Below are 19,786 nucleotides of genomic sequence, written 5' to 3' on the forward strand. Positions count from 1 at the left end.
GAGAATGGAGAGAGTTTGGCACTGTTGCTTCTCTCCCAATGAGTGGCTGTCAACCATAGATGACCCCGAGTTCAGCGCAGAATACTCAGAGAGGTAAAAAAAAAAGAACCCTTAGAGTGTCTGCTAAAGACTTACAGAAATCGCTGGCACAGTCCAATAACTCTGCGCACCCATCAACTGTATGTAAAACTATGGCCAAAAATGGTGTTATGGTAGGACTCCACGGAGGAAGCCACTGTGTCTAAAAAACCAAAACATTGTTGCTCATTTAATGTTCGCAAAAAGGCACTTGGACACTCCACAGAAATTTTGGCAAAATATTTTGTGGACTGATGAAACCAAAGTTGAACTGTTTGGGAGTAAATCAGAATGTCTTGTGTGGAGGAAAAATGGAAGCGCTCACAAACATCAACACCTCATCCCCACCGTGAAGCATGGTGGTGGGAGCATCATGATATGGGGCTGTTGTGCTACCTCAGGGCCTGGATAACTTGCAATCATTAATGGAAGAATTAATTCAAAAGTTTATCAGGATGTTTTGCAGGAAAACCTGAAGCTGTCTATCAGACAGTTGAAGCTAAAAAGAGGATAGATGCTGCAACAAGACAATGATCCAAAACACAGAAGTAAAGCAATTTCAGAATGTTTTCAGAAGAACAAAATACATGTTCTGGAGTGGCCAAGTCAAAGTTCAGACTTGAACCCCATTGAGATGCTGTGGCATGACCTAAAGACAGAGATTCATGCCAGACATCCCAGGAATCTGACTGAACTACAGCAGTTTTGTAAAGAAGAATGGGCCAAGATTAGTCATGATCAATGTGCCAGACTGATCTGCAGCTACAGATGTCTGGTTGAAGTTATTGCCGATGTGTGATGTGATGGTTCACTTACTTGTTTTTCCTCCTTCTGTCATTGTTTGCATACTATCCTCATTAAAATATGAAAACCTATAAATGTTTGGTTGGTTTCAGTTAAAGCAGACACTGTTTTTTCATCTGTGTGATTTTGACAAAGATCAGATCACATTTGATGGTGATTTTATGCAGAAATGTGAGAAATTCCAAAAGGTTCAGATACTTTTTCATATTGTACATTAGTGATCATATAGATAAATCATGTTTTGTATTCCTGTTTCCTGTGTTCTTTCTTTCCCTTTGTCCCACAGTCTTTTTCTGTCCAACTGCATTTTTTGAATGAACAGCACAATATAATCAACCACAATTGAGTACACAAAACTGGGTCACTAACATGTGACTCTTGTGTGTCTGTATCAGCTCAGTTTAATCATAAGGTGGTATTGTAGACATTCACTCCTCCATGTATAAACATCAGCATTCATTTTAACTCTCAATTCATTGCGACATAGTAAGACAGGCTTACACTTTTATTCCAATTGTTTTGCCAATACTAAATAAGATGAATTCAACAATGTAAAGTATGTTTAACAGAGTTTAAAAAAATAAAAATGCTTCTATATAATCACCAAATGTAAATAGAGTATATGTATTAGGAAATATCAATTTTAAAGATTTACAATTATCCATTGTTTAACATGGTTGTTGCAGTTCAGACCACACCTGTGTCAGATGAAATCTGGTGTAGCGACCTAATTTTTATGTTACCATTTATATTTCATGATTCATGAATGCAATACTAAATATATATTATATGTGGAGTGCAATTATTCTCATGCTGTACTCAGTTACACCTTTTGTTTGTAGTGTCCGATTGAATTGTTATCTTTGCACCGAGTTGGTTATAAAAATAATTAAAGACATAACTAGAGGCAGTGGTGGAAAGTACTTTTACTTCGTTACTGTAAAAGTACATTTTTGTTTATCTGTACTGTACTTGAGTACAAATCTAATATGGTACTTTTTACTTCACTACATTTCACAGCAGGTATCTGTACTTTTTACTCCACTACTTTTCAAATTGTCACCTGCGTTACATGTTAGTTTTGTTTATTTTCTTTTTTTCTCTCATTGTGAATTGATTGTTTCGTTTCATGCCTCTGGTGCAATCAATAACCCCCGTGCAACTGTACCATAACTGAGCACTAGGGGCAGCAACATGAGTACAAGCAAGATTAGGCAGGTGAACGAGATATTGCCCAATTAAAAACGACCACACTCTTGTACAGTAGGTGGCGATTTGCACCTGATAATTGCTTGCAATCTGCCGTTAAGCTAAATTTGGGAGTTTTTAAGCTTGTTAAGCTTCTGTTTACTGTGAAGTCCATTTTTTTTGCTTGTTTTTCCCCATTCGTCACAGTTTTCAATAAAGCTGAGGAGTAAATCAAGTTTCTGGTTCTTATATATTTAATATCTACTAGAGATCACGTCATTTTCAAAGTATTGGAATCGGCGAAAAAATATCAGACATGCGTTTTTTAATATATACAGTGGGGAGAACAAATTATTCAAATATTTGTTCTCCCCACTGTATATATATTTTTTGATTAAATCGTTTTCTAATTGTATTTAACGTTACAGACATAATATGTTACACTCATCCAGAGTCTTTAGTTTAGGCTTAAGGTAGGGTTATCAAATTTATCCAGTTAACGGCGGTAATTAATTATTATTATTTTTTTTATTCATCACGTTTTACCGCAATTAACACATGCGCTGCATGACCCACTCACGCATTGTCGAGTTCAATCTGTAATGGCGCCGTTTTACTTATATATAGAGCTAAAAGGCAGCATAAAACGAGTAGAGTGAATTTTGGCAGCCTTTGAAGCCTTTTTTTAATTGGCTAAAGCCTTACAATCCCTCTCCCTACGATTAGAATTATCGTGGGAAGCAATGTGGGGAAGAAAGGTAGTAATTGCTCTTTTTCTTAACACCCTATGTTGTTTCCCAACGCAGAGAAGATATATCAATTGGTACCACTACGCACAGTCATGGTTGCACTTCCCATCATGCATTTGGGCAGAACAGTTAAATGGCTACAGTATCATTTACTGAAAGCTCAACAAATACACTTGATGGCAATATTTAGTCACAATATACAAAGTCACATTTATCCTTTAAGAATTACAAGTCTTTCTATCCGTGGATCCCTCTCACAGAAAGAATGTTAATAATGTAAATGCCATCTTGAGGATTTATTGTCATAATAAACAAATACAGTACAGTACATACAATACAGTATGTACTGTATGTTGAATGTATATATTCGTCAGTTTTATTGATTTTTTTCTTAATGCATTGCCAAAATGTATATGATCGGGAAAAATTATCGGGAATGATTGGAATTGAATTGGGAGCAAAAAAAAAAAAGCAATCGGATCGGGAAATATCAGGATCGGCAGATACTCAAACTAAAACGATCGGATCGGGAGCAAAAAAACATGATCGGAACAACCCTAATATTTACGTGTATTACATTTTTGAATCGGGAGAAAATACTTTTACTTTTTACTTGTAAAGTAAATTTTAAAGCAAGCAATCTTTACTACTGTAAGATTATACAGAACAAAAAAACACAAAGTTTGTTTTTTAATGTATTGAATGTTTCAATAATGGAGGGGAAAAAGCGTCACTTTTAAAGACCGAAAGAGATTTTTTTTTTTTTTTTTTTTTTTGGGCACTGTTATAGTTGCGTTCCGACCTTTGTGGTACCCGGTCGTTGTTTAATGTAAATGTGCGTACCTTCATCCAAAATAAAAGCGAGACAAGCTACATTCTTTTGATTTGCCTTTAATAACTTCACTTTAATGCTTGCCACGTGAATGTTTGCGATTTTAAAGATGATGGTACCATTCTACTGTTTTTAGTGAATAATTAAAGCTCGTATGTAAAGAAACATTGATTTTGCCATCTTTTGTTTTGAAGGAAATGTATAAATTGTTGTTCTTCCGTCGCTAAACCCTGAGCCGAAAGAGGAAGCTGCAGCGTTTGACAGCTTGCTGAGAAGGTAAGGCGACTGCACCATATAATATGATGAAGTCAGTCCGGTGGAAGTTCTAACATATATGGAGAATATTGTTTGCCATTTTTGCCCGGGGGTTATATTGCAGCAGGAGGTGTTACAACGTGACGATCGTACACTGGCTAGTTGGCTAAGCTACGCGAGCTGTCAGTGGACGTGCCTTACCTTCTGTACGATTGTATTAAATTGGCTAGTATACCTTAGATATTGAAATACAAACTCATTAAGTGTTTTACTATTCAAGTTACTTCTTAGTAGATCCTACTATATGTTATTGCATAGCCAGGAGAGTCATTGATCCGGGTTGCTTTCCTCCTATGTTGTGCTTCTCAAACCATATTTGCATACATCTTTCCTCATACCTAAAGCATTGATTGATTGATTAAAAAAAAAAAAAAATTTTTTTGGAAAGCTATATATTAGGGCTGCAGCTATCGATTATTTGAGTGGTCGATTAATCAACTAGTTTGTTTGAATAATTGGACTAGTAACATTTGATATATATTTTAGGAGATGTAAAACAAAGGCTTGCTAAGATTGTACTTTCAAAAGGGCAGTAATGCCAATACAAAATAAAATTCCCCGAGTGTTTCTTCAAACTATACAGAATTGAACCTTCATTTATAAAGTAAAATACCTGAGCTTAGCTCCAAATGGCATGGGAAAAAAGAGGATCCAAGTAGAGCAGGGGTCCCCAAACTTTTTCCTGTGAGGGCCACATAACTTTTCCCTTCTCTGATCAGGGGCCGGGGTCAGTTTGTAACAGAAAAAGTGTGACGATTGCAGGAGTGCCTAAATGTAAAAAAATATTGTTTTTCAGAAAGCCACAATCATATAACCCTTTCTGGATTCTTCACGGAACAAAAGTAAATAAAATAAAAATATAATATAATATAATAATAATAATAATAATAAATAAAAATAACACTATTAATTAAATAGATAATAACCAAATAACCCTCTCTGAGCTCTTCACAGAAAAAGGCCAGGAAATAAATAACACTAATGAGAAACAAACGAAAAAAACAAAATGCTCTCTGGTATTGTTCAGGGGGCCGGGCCAAATGTGGAGGTGGGCCGTATCCGGCCTGCGGGCCGTAGTTTGGGGATCCCTGAAGTAGAGGATCCAAGTACAACAAAAGAACAATTGGCTAACTTGCAGAGCAAAAGTCCGCTAGCTTAGATGCTATAAAATGCTGACGTTGTTTTACAATGCTCTTTTTGTTCAAACACATGTTCCCACAAATAAAGGCTAAATATACCTAAAAAATAAATTAGTCCTTCTCAAAAAAATAGCATATTGTGATAAAGTTCATTATTTTCTGTAATGTACTGATAAACATTAGAACTTCATATATTTTAGATTCATTGCACACAACTGAAGTGGTTCAAGCCTTTTATTGTTTTAATATAGATGATTTTGGCAAAAAAATTCAAGAAACACCAAAAATCCCTATCTCAAAAAATTAGCATATTTAATCCGACCAATATAAAAATTTAATATAAAAATGGTCAACCTTCAATTAATTATATCAGCTATGCACTCAATACTTGGTCGGGAATCCTTTTGCAGAAATGACTGCTTCAATGAGGCATGGCATGGAGGCAATCAGCCTGTGGCACTGCTGAGGTGTTATGGAGGCCCAGGATGCTTCGATAGCGGGCTTAAGCTCATCCACAGTTTTGGGTCTGGTGTCTCTGAACTTCCTCTTCACAATATTCCACAGATTCTCTATGAGGTTCAGGTCAGGAGAGTTGGCAGGCCAATTGAGCTCAGTAATGCCATGGTCAGTAAACCATTTACCAGTGGTTTTGGCACTGTGAGCAGGTGCCAGGTCGTACTGAAAAATGAAATCTTCATCTCCATAAAGCTTTTCAGCAGATGGTAGCATAAAGTGCTCCAAAATATCCTGATAGCTAGCTGCATTGACTCTGCCCCTGACCAACACCAGCAGCTGACATGGCACCCCAGACCATCACTGACTGTGGGTAGTACTTGACAATGGACGTCAGGCATTTTGGCATTTCCTTCTCCCCAGTCATCCCCCAAACTCTGGCACCTTGATTTTCGAATGACATGCAAAATTTGCTTCCATCTGAAAAAAGTACTTTGGATCACTTAGCAACAGTCCAGTGCTGCTTCTCTGTAGCTCAGGTCAGGCGCTTCTGCCGATGTTTCAGGTTCAAAAGTGGCTTGACCTGGGGAATGCGGCATACGTAGCCCATTTCGCAGTTGTTTTGATTTAATTCGTTGATTCAGATGATTAGGTTAGTAGCTTCTTTTGAGTACCTTTTCATGACATGCTATTTTTTTTAGATGGGGATTTTTTTTTTTTTTTTTTTTTTTTGGCAAATTCATCAATATTGAAATGATAAAAGGCTTGAACTACTTCAGTTGTGTGTAATGAATGTAAAATATATGAAAGTCTAATGTTTATCAGTGCATTACATAAAATAATGAACTTCATCACAATATGCTAATTTTTTGAGAGGGACTAGTATATATTAGTATATAGTATCATAGCCACGAGAAAAAAAAGGTGTGTACTGTATACTGTACTTTCAGGAAAGTAAAATTGTGTATCAATGCTATTTAAATGAAATAATACAATGATGAATGATACAAGGGTTCGCAGCCGAATGTGAAGCGGTTGGGATGAAGATCAGCACCTCCAAATCCGAGACCATGGTCCTCAGCCGGAAAAGGGTGGCATGCCCTCTCCGGGTCGGGGATGAGATCCTGCCCCAAGTGGAGGAGTTCAAGTATCTTGGGGTCTTGTTCACGAGTGAGGGTGGGAGGGAGCGGGAGATTGACAGGCGGATCGGTGCAGCGTCTGCAGTGATGCGGACTCTGCACCGGTCCGTTGTGGTGAAGAAGGAGCTGAGCCAAAAGGCGATTTACCAGTCGATCTACGTTCCTACCCTCACCTATGGTCACGAGCTGTGGGTCGTGACCGAAAGAACAAGATCCCGGATACAAGCGGCCGAAATGAGTTTCCTCCGCAGGGTGTCCGGGCTCTCCCTTAGAGATACGGTGAGAAGCTCGGTCATCCGGGAGGGGCTTTGTGTCGAGCCGCTACTCCTCCGCGTTGAGAGGAGCCAGTTGAGGTGGCTCGGGCATCTGGTTCGGATGCCTCCTGGATGCCTCCCTGGAGAGGTGTTCCGGGCATGTCCCACCGGCAGGAGGCCCCGGGGTCTACCCAGGACACGCTGGAGACACTATGTCACTCGGCTGGCCTGGGAACGCCTTGGAATCCCGCCGGAGGAGCTGGCTGAAGTGGCTGGGGAGAGGGAAGTCTGGGCTTCCCTGCTAAAGCTGCTGCCCCCGCGACCCGATTCCCCGGACTAAGCGGAAGATAATGGATGGATGGATGGATAATACAATGAAGATTTTATATTACAATAATGTAATATTATATTGAGGATACAAAGTATAGTTTTGATTAAAAAGGGAGAATGTTAATGTATGAATGTAATAGGATGATAATAACTTTTATAAAATTTATATAACGCCAAGAGATCCAAAGTTGTATTTCTTTTTCAGGAAATTTATTACAAAGTTTGGTCATATTATTTTGATTAAAAAAAAAAGGCATATAGTATTTTCAAGAAAGAAAAGTTTTATTATTTTTCTTCCAACGCGGTCTTCATACACTCTTGTACTTTTTTCCTAAGGAACCACATGGGAAAATGAGTGTCCCTGACTACATGCAATGTGCCGAAGACCATCAGTCGGTGCTGGTGGTGGTCCAGCCGGTTGGCAACGTGCCCGAGGACCAGTTCTTCCAGATCTACAAGCGCGTCGCCAGCGTGAGCCAAGTGTGCATCCGGGATTCCCAGCGTCTTCTCTACATCCGTTACCGCCACCATTACTTGCCCGAAAACAACGAGTGGGGCGACTTCCAGACACATCGAAAGGTGGTCGGCCTGGTGGCTGTCACTACCTGCAGCTCCTCCAAGGACTGGCCTCTTACAGCCGAGCACTTCCACAGCCAGAAAGAGGTGTTCGGCTCTACGCTCTATGACTCCAGGTTGCTGGTGTTTGGGCTTCAAGGGGAGATTGCTGAGCAGCAGAGGACAGACGTGGCCTTCTACCCCAGCTTCGAAGACTGCGCCGATGTGGAAAAGAGAGTGGAGGACTTTGTGGAGTCCATATTTATTGTCCTGGAGTCCAAACGTCTCGACAGGGCCACCGACAAGTCTGGCGACAAGATCCCTTTGCTCTGTGTGCCCTTTGAAAAAAAGGACTTTGTTGGTTTGGACACTGACAGCAGGTGAGTGTAGTTTTTCGGGGTGTTCAGACTATGGACAGGGGGGCATTTTCTGTCCATCTATGTAAACCTAAATGATATTATTAAATTACCGTATTGGCCCAAATATAAGACGGTGTTTTTTGCATTGAAAAAAGGTTGAAAAAGAGGGGGTCGTCCTATATTCGCGGTCTAGACATTATACCCCTTCACGACGCTAGATTAAATTTTATTTGTATAGCCCTAAATCACAACAAGGTTGTCTCAAAGGGCTTTGCAGAGGCAATATGATACACAGTCAGAAACAACAAATAAGTAAACAAAGATGAATAAATAAAGTTCAAGTCCTGGGCATCCCCCATCCTGGGACCCTCCATAGATGACGCCAGACATCATTGAAGCGATGTTCTGTTATGACAGATCTCAGCTACTCTCCCCATTCACGACGCTAGATGGCGCCAGATATCATTGAAACGATGTTCTGTCATGAGGGATCTCAGCTACTATCAAGTTTAACCAGTTTGCATTATTTTATTGCAATATTTTTCCTTATTCAGATTTGTTTCAAGACTACAGTTACAGTTAGACTTAACTTTGATGGTGAATGCAGTTATTGCAATTTTGTTGTTTTATCACAATAGATTGGTTCATTTACTTTTCAAAAACCAGAAGCCATTCATTTACGAATGTGATTGCACTTTAGTTTACGTATTTTAATGTTCAGATATTAAGACTTGAATGAGGCAAAATAACAGGTTTTTTCTCTAAAATATATTGTTATAATCATTTGTTTTAGATGTACTGTAATTATTTTCTGTATAAAAATTTAATTGGTGTTCAAAAAGTCTTTTTTTCAAACTTGAGTCTTGAAAAAGAGGGGGTCGTCTTGTAATCGGGGCCATCTTATATTCGGGCCAATACGGTATATTTATCTTCCATCTTTATTTTTGTTTTTTCACCTTGCTTTATTATGTTCTGCCTTTTTTTTCTTCCATACTGTCCCGTGAGTTTATTGTTGGGTGCCAAAAGGTGAGACCTTAGACTCCCTTAGCATAACCTGTGTCTATCCCCGAGCCATTTCCTCCTGTAGAATTAAGTAACGCAAACAGTTATATATACAGTAGTATGAAAAAGTATCCTAACTTTTTGGAATTTCCTACATTTCTGCATAAAATCGCCATCAAATGTGATCTGATCTTTGTCAAAATCACACAGATGAAAAAAAAAACGTGTTTGCTGTAACTAAAACCACCCAAACATTTATAAGTGTTCATATTTTAATGAGGATAGCATGCAAACAATGACAGAAGAGGGGAAAAATAGGTAAGTGAACCCTCTGCCTAAGGACACTTAAAGAGCAAATATTTACCGAACAATTTAAGTCAGGTGTGTGCCCATTCACTGATGAGTGGTTTAAAGCTTCCCTACCCACTGTAAAACTCACACCTGGTAATAATTGTCTTGAGAGAAGCATTATCTGTTGTGCATCATGGCTCCGTCAAAAGAGCTGTCTGAAAACCTGCGATCAAGGGTTGTTGGTTTGTATAAGGCTGGGAAAAGATACAAAACCATCTCTACAAGTCTGGATGGTCATCAATCGACAGTCAGAGAAGTTGCCTCCAACTAGAGAGAGTTTGGCACTGTTGCTTCGCTCCCAATGAGTGGCCATCTACCAAAGATGATGCCAAGCGTTCAGCGCAGAATACTCAGAGAGGTAAAAAAAGAACCCTAGAGTGTCTAGTAAAGACTTACAGAAATCACTGGCACAGTCCAATATCTATGTGCACACATCAACTATATGTAAAACAATGGCCAGGAATGGTGTTCATGGGATGACTCCACAGAGGAAGCCACTGCTGTGTAAGAAAAACATTGTTGCTCGTTTAATGTTTGCAAAAAGGCACTTGGACCCTCCACAGAAGTTTTGGCAAAATATTTTGTGGACTGATGAAACCAAAATTTGATTTGTTTGGGAGAAACACACGACGACGTGTGAATGAAAAATGGAACAGCTCACAAACATCAACACCTCATCCTTACCGTGAAACTTGGTGGAGGGAGCATCATGATTTGGGGCTGTTTTTCTGCCTCAAGGCCTGGACAACTTCCAATCATTAATGGAAGAATGAATTCAAAAGTTTATCAAGATGTTTTGCAGGAAAACCTGAGGCTGTCTGTCAGACAGTTGAAGCTAAAAAGAGGATGAATGTTGCAACAAGACAACGATCCAAATCACAGAAGTAAACCGACTTCAGAATGGTTTCAGAAGAACAAAATACACGTTCGGGAGTGACTTGAACCCCATTGAGATGCTATGGCATGACCTAAAGACAGCGATTCATGCCAGACATCCCAGGAATCTGACTGAACTACAGCAGTTTTGTAGAGAAGAATGGAGAAGATTAGTCCTGATTGATATGCCAGACTGATCTGCAGCTTCAGGAAATGTCTGGTTGAAGTTATTGCTGCCTGTGCACAAAATAGTAAATGTGATGGTTCACTTACTTATTTTTCTGTCATGTTTGTATACCAACCTTAATAACATATGAAAACCTATAAATGTTTGGGTGGTTTTAGTTTAAGCAGACTGTTTTTTCATCTGTGTGATTTTGACAAAGATCAGATCACATTTGATGGTGATTTTATGCAGAATTGTGATAAATTCCAAAAGGTTCTGATACTTTTTCATACCACTGTATTGGCTTGTTGGTAGGGATGGTTCATCGTAATGGGTTCAAAATTGTGATTTCCGACAAAGTTAAATATGAACAACATGGAAGTCAATCAAGCCAGTTTTGCTTTTTGTGTTTGACTTTGGATTGGTATCATAAAATTACTCGTTTCAGTGCTCAACCCCCTCAGTATATTTTTCCCTCTCTGTACCCAGCTGGAATCCAAGTGCGAAATAGTACGAGTATTGTGAAATGTGTCCAGTGATGCCTGTTGAAAACACCATCACCAATTCAATTCCATTGCTCGTTAGGCATTATAAGAAGCGGTGCCAGGGACGCATGAGGAAGCACGTGGGTGACTTGTGTCTCCAAGCGGGTATGCTGCAGGACGCACTGGTTCACTACCACATGGCGGTAGAGCTGCTCAGGGCTGTTAATGACTTTCTCTGGTTGGGGGGTAAGTCTGTGACACAGCATGGCTACAAATTCTCAACATTATACATTTTCGCATTCCTTTGTGGTATGCATATCTATGGTATATTACTGTTTGTTGTTAAATATTTAAAACATATTTAGAGAAAATATTAATCCTGAAGTAGGAGTATGTGGTGGTCCATTTTACTTGCGTAATTTCCCACTTGACAAGTGGACAGACACTCGAGACCTGACTATTGGTGCGCAAGCAATTTCAAATCCATCTTTCCCCAAGCATGTTGCATTTTAATTGTTTTGTCCAGCTGCCTTGGAGGGTCTGTGTTCGGCATCTGTCATATTTCACTATCCCGGAGGAACAGCGGGGAAGGCGCTCAAGCACAAGGCAAATATCTCTCAGGCAGCTGATGCAGGGAAACGCCACAGACCAGGTGAGATGATGGTCGCATTTAATCGTGTTTAATTTGTATGACATCAAGGAACCACTGTATTTTTCATTATTTTATATTTACACTGTGTTCCAAATTATTATGCAAAATTGATTTAAGAGTATAAAAAAAATAAAATGTTTTTGTTTTTCCATTAAATTTATGAGTGGCATTGTGTCTAAAGGCTTTGTAGATCATGGACATCAATCTGACACCTGTGATAAATTTTCTCCTAGGTACACCCAATAAAATGAAAACTGCTTAAAAGTGATGTTCCATAATATTAAGCAGGACACAGGTTTCAAGCAATATGAGGAAGAAATACTCTGAAAATCTCTCTGCTGCTCAAAAGCGTAAAATAGTACTGCAGTACCTTGCTCAGGGTATGAAAACTGCCATATTTCCAAAAACTAATGCGTGACCATCAAACAGGCATGAAAATCTCACCTTTCGGCGAAATTCGCCGTTTTGAAGTAAAAAAGAGTGACCTACGTGAATTGTGTAGATCTGAGGTGAAAATTTTTAAGGGGAGGGGGTTTAATGTCGGACGCTTGGTATGCAAGAGGGGAAAGCGGCACAAAGCCAAAAAAGCGCACCAGAGTGGTCAAAACATTGACTTATTTCAACAAAACAAAGGAGGGTATACTGTTGTATCCTGTCTCTTCAATGCCAAGCTTGGCTGCACGTCGGCCGTGAATGAACACCTCAGGCGCCGTCACCCAGTTGTAATTTTGGAAGACGACAGGAGACAATTTCAAGCTGACAGATTGTAAGTCCATTTAACTAATTAACGACAATAGCTATTGAAGTTGCTGCTAAGCCTGTCACGATATGCAATTAGTCAATTTATCGCACGGTAAATAAAAATGAGGGCGGTAATTTTCACGGCTGCGTTTTATCGTCGCATGCGTGCATACATTTGTGCGTGCGTGTACAGTCAGGGGTCTCGCTTCTTTGCCTGCCTGTCTCATACACAAATTTATTTTCCAGTCTTTTGAAAAGGAGTAAATATCTCACTCAGTTACAGGCAGCATCCATTATAATGTTGTGCGTGCGTCCATTAAAGGTGTACGGGTGGCAGACGTGTCTTGAATTTCGTTTCGCTACGAGCGGCTGTCATAAAGTTATGTGGGAAAATCATCGTTTTTTTAACCTTAATGAATCGTCACGTGTCGAATAGCTTTTTTTTGGAACTCCTCTACTGTAAACTGCCTTCTTTAATTTTACTATTGACAGTCTGCTTTTCAAACGGGCAGTGCATCTTGTCGAGTTAAGTCGGGGTCATCGGTGATTTACATGCCTAGATATGTTTTCTGTTGGCATGCTAGGACGGGCTCACTGACTCGTGCTAGCTTAACCGCTCCGGAGCCCTGAAACTAATCAATAACTAACTAATTACACGGAATTTGTTGAAATCAATTCCACAGACTAAATAAACCCCCGCTAACATGAAGATTAAGCCTCATGTAAAAAATTCTGAACTTCCCCTATAAGCACACTTTCAAACTTCTTGAGGATCCTATGCATAGGCTTAGTTTGACTATTTTGGCCCGGGGGAGCAAAACATGTTGATGACCCCGAAACGTGTCAGCAATAAAAATAATTCACAGAATATATGCCCGGTTAGTAGCTTTGCCCATGCTCGTAAATACAGGCATCCGAGATGTGTGTGTGTGGTGTGCGTATGTGAGCACGCGCGTTTTTTCTGTCTTACATAGTGGAGAAGTTGACGTCGACTTTTGCGTTCCACGTAGGTATCCAATTTACTGCCAAGTGTTTTCCAGTCACTCACACCTTTGCGAAACGAATCCCCACCATGGTCAGTTTGTGTCAATTACCATATTGGCCCGAATATGAGACGGTGTTTTTTTGCATTGAAATAAGACTGAAAAAAGGGGGTCGTCTTATATGCTTATACGCTAGATGGCGCCAGATATCATTTAAGCGAATGCTGAACTTGAGGAGTAATGTTCTGTCATGACAGATCTCAGGTACTCTCAAGTTTAACCAGTTTGCATTATTTTATTGCAATGTTTTTTCTTATACAGATTTGTTTCAAGAGTACAGTTACAGTTAGACCTCACTTTGATGCTTACTGCAGTTATTGCAATTTTGTTGTTTTTTCACAATAGATTGGTTTATTTACATTTCAAAAACCCGAAGCCATTCATTTACGAATGTAATTGCACTTTAGTTTACACAATAATTACAGTACATCTGAAACAAATGATTATAACAATATATTTGAGAGAAAAAACATGTTATTTTGCGTCATTCAAATCTTAATATCTGAACATTTAAATATCTAAACTAAAGTGCAAACACATTCGTAAATGAATGGCTTCTGGTTTTTGAAACGTAAATAAACCAATCTATTGTGATAAAACAACAAAATTGCAATAACTGCATTAACCATCAAAGTGAAGTCTAACTGTAACTGTCGTCTTGAAACAAATCTGAATAAGGAAAAACATTTTAATAAAATAATGCAAACTGGTTAAACTTGAGTGTAGCCAAGATCTGTCATGACATCACTTCAATGATATCTGGCGCCATCTAGCGTCGTGAATGGGTACAACGTCTAGACCGTGAATATAAGACGACCCCCACTTTTTCAGTCTTATTTCAATGCAAAAAACACTGTCTTATACTTGGGCCAATACGGGATTTGGGTTAACAGGATACGCTTTATTTGACAGTGGCATCATAAGACTGTCATAAGACTGTCATAATTATGACATGACACCAGTGTTGTTAATCTTACTTTAAAAAAGTAATTATTTAGTTAGTAATTACTTCTCCTGTAAAGGAATTGCATTAGTAACTCAGTTACCTGAATGTAAGAGTAATTAGTTACTTGGCAAAGTAATTTTCATGTTTTTTTTTTCCTCCAAAAAACAAAAACAAAAAAACCCCATAAAAAAACAGGTCACACAATGTGAAGTTTGAAGGGTTTTTGGGGCAATTGGCCCAATTCTTTACCCTAAACTTAACCAGACACAGAGGTATTGCGGATATTGCGATAACTAGATAGTAACCTTTGCTATGTGTGGAAGTCATTTAATGTTGTGAATGAACCATTAATGTTGTTAAAATTGCTCCCGTTATTGCCTTAGTTCCCTTCTGTCTACTTTCGACATGTGTAAGTTTTAAAACTGTTTCATCATTTAAAGACAGATTTAAGTCAAGATTTTGCCGATTTAGGAGCATTTTAGATAAAAACACTTAGGTTCACTAGGAAGTTTCTCTACAACAGAGCCTTTATGAGAGGTCTACTGCTTTAAGATGGCGGCTGTTTACGAACACATCTAGTTCTTTATACATGTTGCTAATGCCACCCTGTCTGTCCTTTGCATCAAGTTCTATATTATGTGATATCTACCGTTTCCATCATGTGGGCGTAGTTTGTAGGCTATCGGCTACAGTCAGGTATTATTGGAGCCACCTAGCATCGCGTTTGTAATGCTGTCACAACTCCTTTGTCTCCTCCCCACTCCCGCTCTGCTCTCTCGTCTCAGTGAGTCCGTCTCTCTGAGTTTTCTCACGTCATTCAACCAACATAGTAACGCACACCTTTCCCGCCTCAGTAACGGTAATGGCGTTGCCAAGATGAGAAAAGTAATTAATTAGATTACCGGTTCTCACTACTGAAAAAAAATAACGCCATTACTAACGCCATTATATCCTAATGCCGTTATTAACAACACTGCATAGGAGACAATTTATCACTGGTGTCTGAGATTGATGTCCATCATCTATGGAGCCTTGAGACACGATGCCACTCATGAGTTTAATGGAAAAACAAAAACATTTTCTTTTTATACTCTAAAATCAAGTTTATATAATACTGTAATTTGAAACACAGTGTATTATTGTTTCAATAGTGTGGAAATAAGAAATGGCTTTGTTTATGATACTTATTTTCCCCGACCTCAATTCATTGGCTGCCATTGACAGTGACACACATACAATCCGTTGGAACTCTGATGGCTGGCAGTTGCACCCAATGAGTAATCTGCAAAAATCTTTGATTTGACTCGATTGTTTTTCATTGTGAGACAACTCAACACCTTCATCTGTTGCTTCCATTATATTAACACACAATTAACACAGTGTTCCATTCCAATTAACATCAACTGTCTCACTTTTAAATTTAATATTTTGAAGTCTATTCTCATGCTTCACTCTCCTCAGATCTCATCATGGAGGGTCGAGTGTTGCTCATTCACTTTTAATAATTAGGGCTCGGTGAGAGAGGTCTACTTTTATCGACCCCAATCCCAGCAGATCGGATTTCTGGCAAGTGGCCTTTCTGGCACTACCAAGATGAACCCTGCCAACATAACAATCACTTCAATCGTCCTTTTTTTTTTTTTTTTTTTCCCCTCCCTCCCTGGCGTCGCGGCTGATGCTTTTAGACCGTGTTTGCGTCTCTACATGCACTCCCTGCCACATAATAGCTGATGAGCTAATAGATATACAGTACTTGAGTGCATACCCATAGGATCCCGATTGATGGCCTCATGTTTTCAGAAAAATTGTTACTTAAGTACCTTCCAAAGTACTGTATGTACATTATTTATGAATATGTAACTAACGACTAAGGATCGGAAAAGTTTAAAAATAGAATATATAACAGAGCAGCCATTGAGTGGAGTGTTTGGACTGGACTAACACTGCTAACAAAATTGTTTGTGTCAAACTGCATTCTCTCTTTCTGTAGGGGCTCAGGAGGTTCTCATTGATCCAGGTATGACTTCTAACCAGACGTAGCCTCTTTTAGTTGCCCCCCTCGTGCCTGGTTGCATGCGTTTCAACCTTCATTCCAAGTCTTTAGCACCCTAATTCCTTCAAAATCATTTTATCAGTTTGATTTTTGGCACTGCTGGTCACCATTTGTTTTTCCTCATGCAATTCCTCTAAGTATTTGTCATTATTAGACTTTTGATTATTTAAATTATTGCTGAATCTGTCAATTATTTGATTGATTAATCGAAAACTGGGATTAAAATTTTATTATTATTTTTTTAAATATCCATCCCTTCAAAAAAAAGATTATTAACAGGAATCCCAACCAAAACATTCACATACAGTTAGGTGAAAAAATTAGGACACCCATGAAATATTCAGTTCTTTATGAAGAAATGTTCACATATAAATGTCTGATCTTGGTTTGAAAGTGATTTAATTGCTGGTAAAAAAAAAAAAAATAATAACATTGTTTTACTCATTAAATCAAATATATCAACAAAAATACATATTCTAACTGAGGAAAAATTTAGGACACCCTACCACCTAATAGCTAGTGTTACCCCCTTTGGCTGGAATAACTTCAGTGAGACGTTTTTTTTTTTGTAGCCATCTACCAGTCTTTGACATCAGTCTGAAGAAAGTTTGCCCCACTCCTCAACGTAGAATGCTTTCAGCTGTGAGATGTTTGAGGGGTTTCTTGCATGTACAGCCCGTTTCAAGTCACCCCACAGCATCCCAATGGGATAAAGATTTGGGCTTTGACTCAGCCATTCCAGGAATCTCCATTTCTTCCTTTTCAGCCAGTCCTTGGTGTATTTACTTGTATGTTTTGGGTCATTGTCATGTTGCAGTGTCCAGTTTCGCTTCAGGTTTAATTTTTTTCCACAGAACATCTTACATGTTCCTCAAGCACCCTCTGATACATGATAGAATTCATGGTGGATTCTATGATGGTAAGCTGGCCAGGTCCTGCTGTAGCAAAGCAACCCCAAATGATGACACTTCCACCTCCATGCTTCACAGTTGGTATGAAGTTCTTTTCCTGGAATGCTGTATTGGGTTAACGCCAAACATGTTCTCTGTTCTGGTGTCCAAATAATTCAATTTTAGATTCATCTGTCCAGAGAACATTATTCCATAAGTCCTGGTCTTTGTCTACATTCACTCTGGCAAACATCACTCAGGCCTTCATGTTCTTCTTGGAGAGTTTCCTCCTTGCACACCTCCCATGAAGGTTAAACTTGTGAATATTTTTTCTGATTGTAGAGGCATGCACTTTCAGATCAACAGTAGCAAAAGCCTGCTTTAGGTCCCGTGATGACATTTTAGGGTTTTTGGAGACTTCTTTTAACATCTTGCGGTCTGGTCTCGTGGTGAACTTGCTTGGATGGCCAGACCTGGGCATGTTGGCAGTTTTTTCCTAATGTCATCCACTTGAAGACTATTTTCCGGACAGTGAAATGGCTGATTTTATATTCTTTTGAGATCTTTTGAAATCCCTTACCAGACTCATAAGCTTCAACAATCTTCTTTCTGAAGGCCTCAGACAGCTCCTTTGATTTCACCATGGTGTTTTCTCTCACTTCAGCAGTCAAGGGCACACCAAACGAAATGTGAGGTTTGAAGGTGCATCATGTGCACCTGATGTGATACACTTGTGTGTGATTTTAGACATTTTAAGTGGGATTGAATGTGGGGGTGTCCTAATTTATTCCTCAACAGAAATTGCATTTATTTAAAATGACATTTTACCGAAAGTTATAAAATATCTTTTTTTTTTTTTCAGTTTTAATTGTTTGGTTGTATTACTGGAATCTCTCAAGATTTTTAAAATTGATATTAAATATCCATATGACCAAATAGAAAACACACAGGCTTCCATAGGGTGTCCTAATTTTTTCACATGACTGTACATGTAATGTTTTAAGCAATGACATTGGGACGAATGAGGCGAGTTTTATTTCTTGTATCGTGTTCCAGTCATATGGGGCAGAACATTGCTAAGACAATCGACAGCCACCACCGAGCTGCCAAATTACACGTATCAATTTAGCAGACACAATTTCCAGGCACCATGTCGACAAAAAACATGTGCTGCTTATCTTTGCATCCAACACTGCAGCTCTGCTTAGCTTTGGGCTTTGATATGGTAGTGCTTCTGCGTATTCCATTCATGGCTTGGAAGTGGCAGATCTGTGAAGAGAAAAGAAACTGCGAGGGGGTGGTGATATTTCAATTTGCTGCACAGTTATTGTCAGACCTCTGAGTGGTTTGCTCACAAACACGTTGTTGGAAATTGGACGCTCACCCTAAAATGACTCGGATGTTTAATTTCACACTTGATTGGTGGGCTGCAAAGACTGAACTATTTGCAATGAAAGTTTTCTCAGCACCAGCAGGTGGCAGCCCAACACAACTCTGTGTGTATACAAAAACCCACTTGTTGAATGGTCATTTTTTTTTAACAGAACATTTTAGGCAGCTCTGAGCAGATCAAAACTCAATGCAACTTTGACCTGTTCCTTACTATTCTCTATTTTTCTGGCTGTAAAAATGCACTTTTCTTTATTTTGTTTTTTAAATTAAACCATATAAAGTGCAAGTTTAACCACCCATTGAGTTAAGCTTCTTGATTGCATTTTAGATGCGCCACACACATCATTCACAGCTGGTCTGAGTGTTTTGTTTGCATTTCTGGATATTCATGCATCAAGCAGTGGAGTCAAGTCCCTTCTGCTGGCTTCCTTGTCTCCTTTTCATCAGTCTGGCAGCAGACCTTGCCGTGCGGCCTTCCGGGCCTAACTAATCAGCTCTTCTTCCCATTTCACTGCACGCAGGCGCCCTCACAGCCAACGGCATCAGTGCCGACACCAGCGCTGAGATCGGGCGGGCGAAGAACTGCTTGAGCCCGGAGGACATTATTGAAAAATATAAAGAGGCAATCTCCTACTATGGAAAGGTATTTAAATAATCTTACATGTGTAGTCATGCGTGCTCATTTGTGCTTTTCAGTGGCAGTGCTTTATTTGCCAGGGTTGTTCTTCTTATTTTTTTAACGCTTTCAGGGGCAGTGGTCACTACAGTGGGCAGTTAATTATAGAGCAAGTGACTAATTAGCAAATATTGGAATCTTATTTTTTGAAATTATACTGGACTGTCTCAGAAAATTAGAATACACAATATTCTAATTTTCTGAGACAGTCCTGTACATTAATCCACCATTTAAAGCAGGGGTGTCCAAACTTTTTGCAAAGGGGACCAGATTTGGCGTGGTAAAAATGTGGGGGGCCGACCTTGGCTGACGTCCTTT

At 39.1% G+C, this 19,786-nt stretch overlaps 1 protein-coding gene across 3 annotated transcripts in view; it reads left to right on the forward strand.

Annotated features, from left to right (window-relative positions):
* Window positions 1-3,847: 3,847 nt before the first annotated feature.
* trappc9 (trafficking protein particle complex subunit 9) overlaps window positions 3,848-19,786 on the forward strand; it is a 280,127-nt gene continuing 264,188 nt past the window's right edge. For 2 of the 3 annotated variants that reach the window (XM_057828240.1, XM_057828242.1), the window contains exons 1-6: window positions 3,848-3,927; window positions 7,618-8,216; window positions 11,176-11,321; window positions 11,602-11,727; window positions 16,448-16,474; window positions 19,314-19,435. In XM_057828240.1, the coding sequence (XP_057684223.1) occupies window positions 7,633-8,216; window positions 11,176-11,321; window positions 11,602-11,727; window positions 16,448-16,474; window positions 19,314-19,435 (1,005 nt within the window). In that variant the 5' untranslated portion in view covers window positions 3,848-3,927; window positions 7,618-7,632. The remainder of the gene's footprint in view (window positions 3,928-7,617; window positions 8,217-11,175; window positions 11,322-11,601; window positions 11,728-16,447; window positions 16,475-19,313; window positions 19,436-19,786) is intronic. The other variant, XM_057828241.1, reaches the window with a different exon arrangement.

This window comes from Corythoichthys intestinalis, chromosome 22, assembly GCF_030265065.1.
Source record: "Corythoichthys intestinalis isolate RoL2023-P3 chromosome 22, ASM3026506v1, whole genome shotgun sequence".
In the NCBI taxonomy this organism is placed as follows: domain Eukaryota; kingdom Metazoa; phylum Chordata; class Actinopteri; order Syngnathiformes; family Syngnathidae; genus Corythoichthys; species Corythoichthys intestinalis.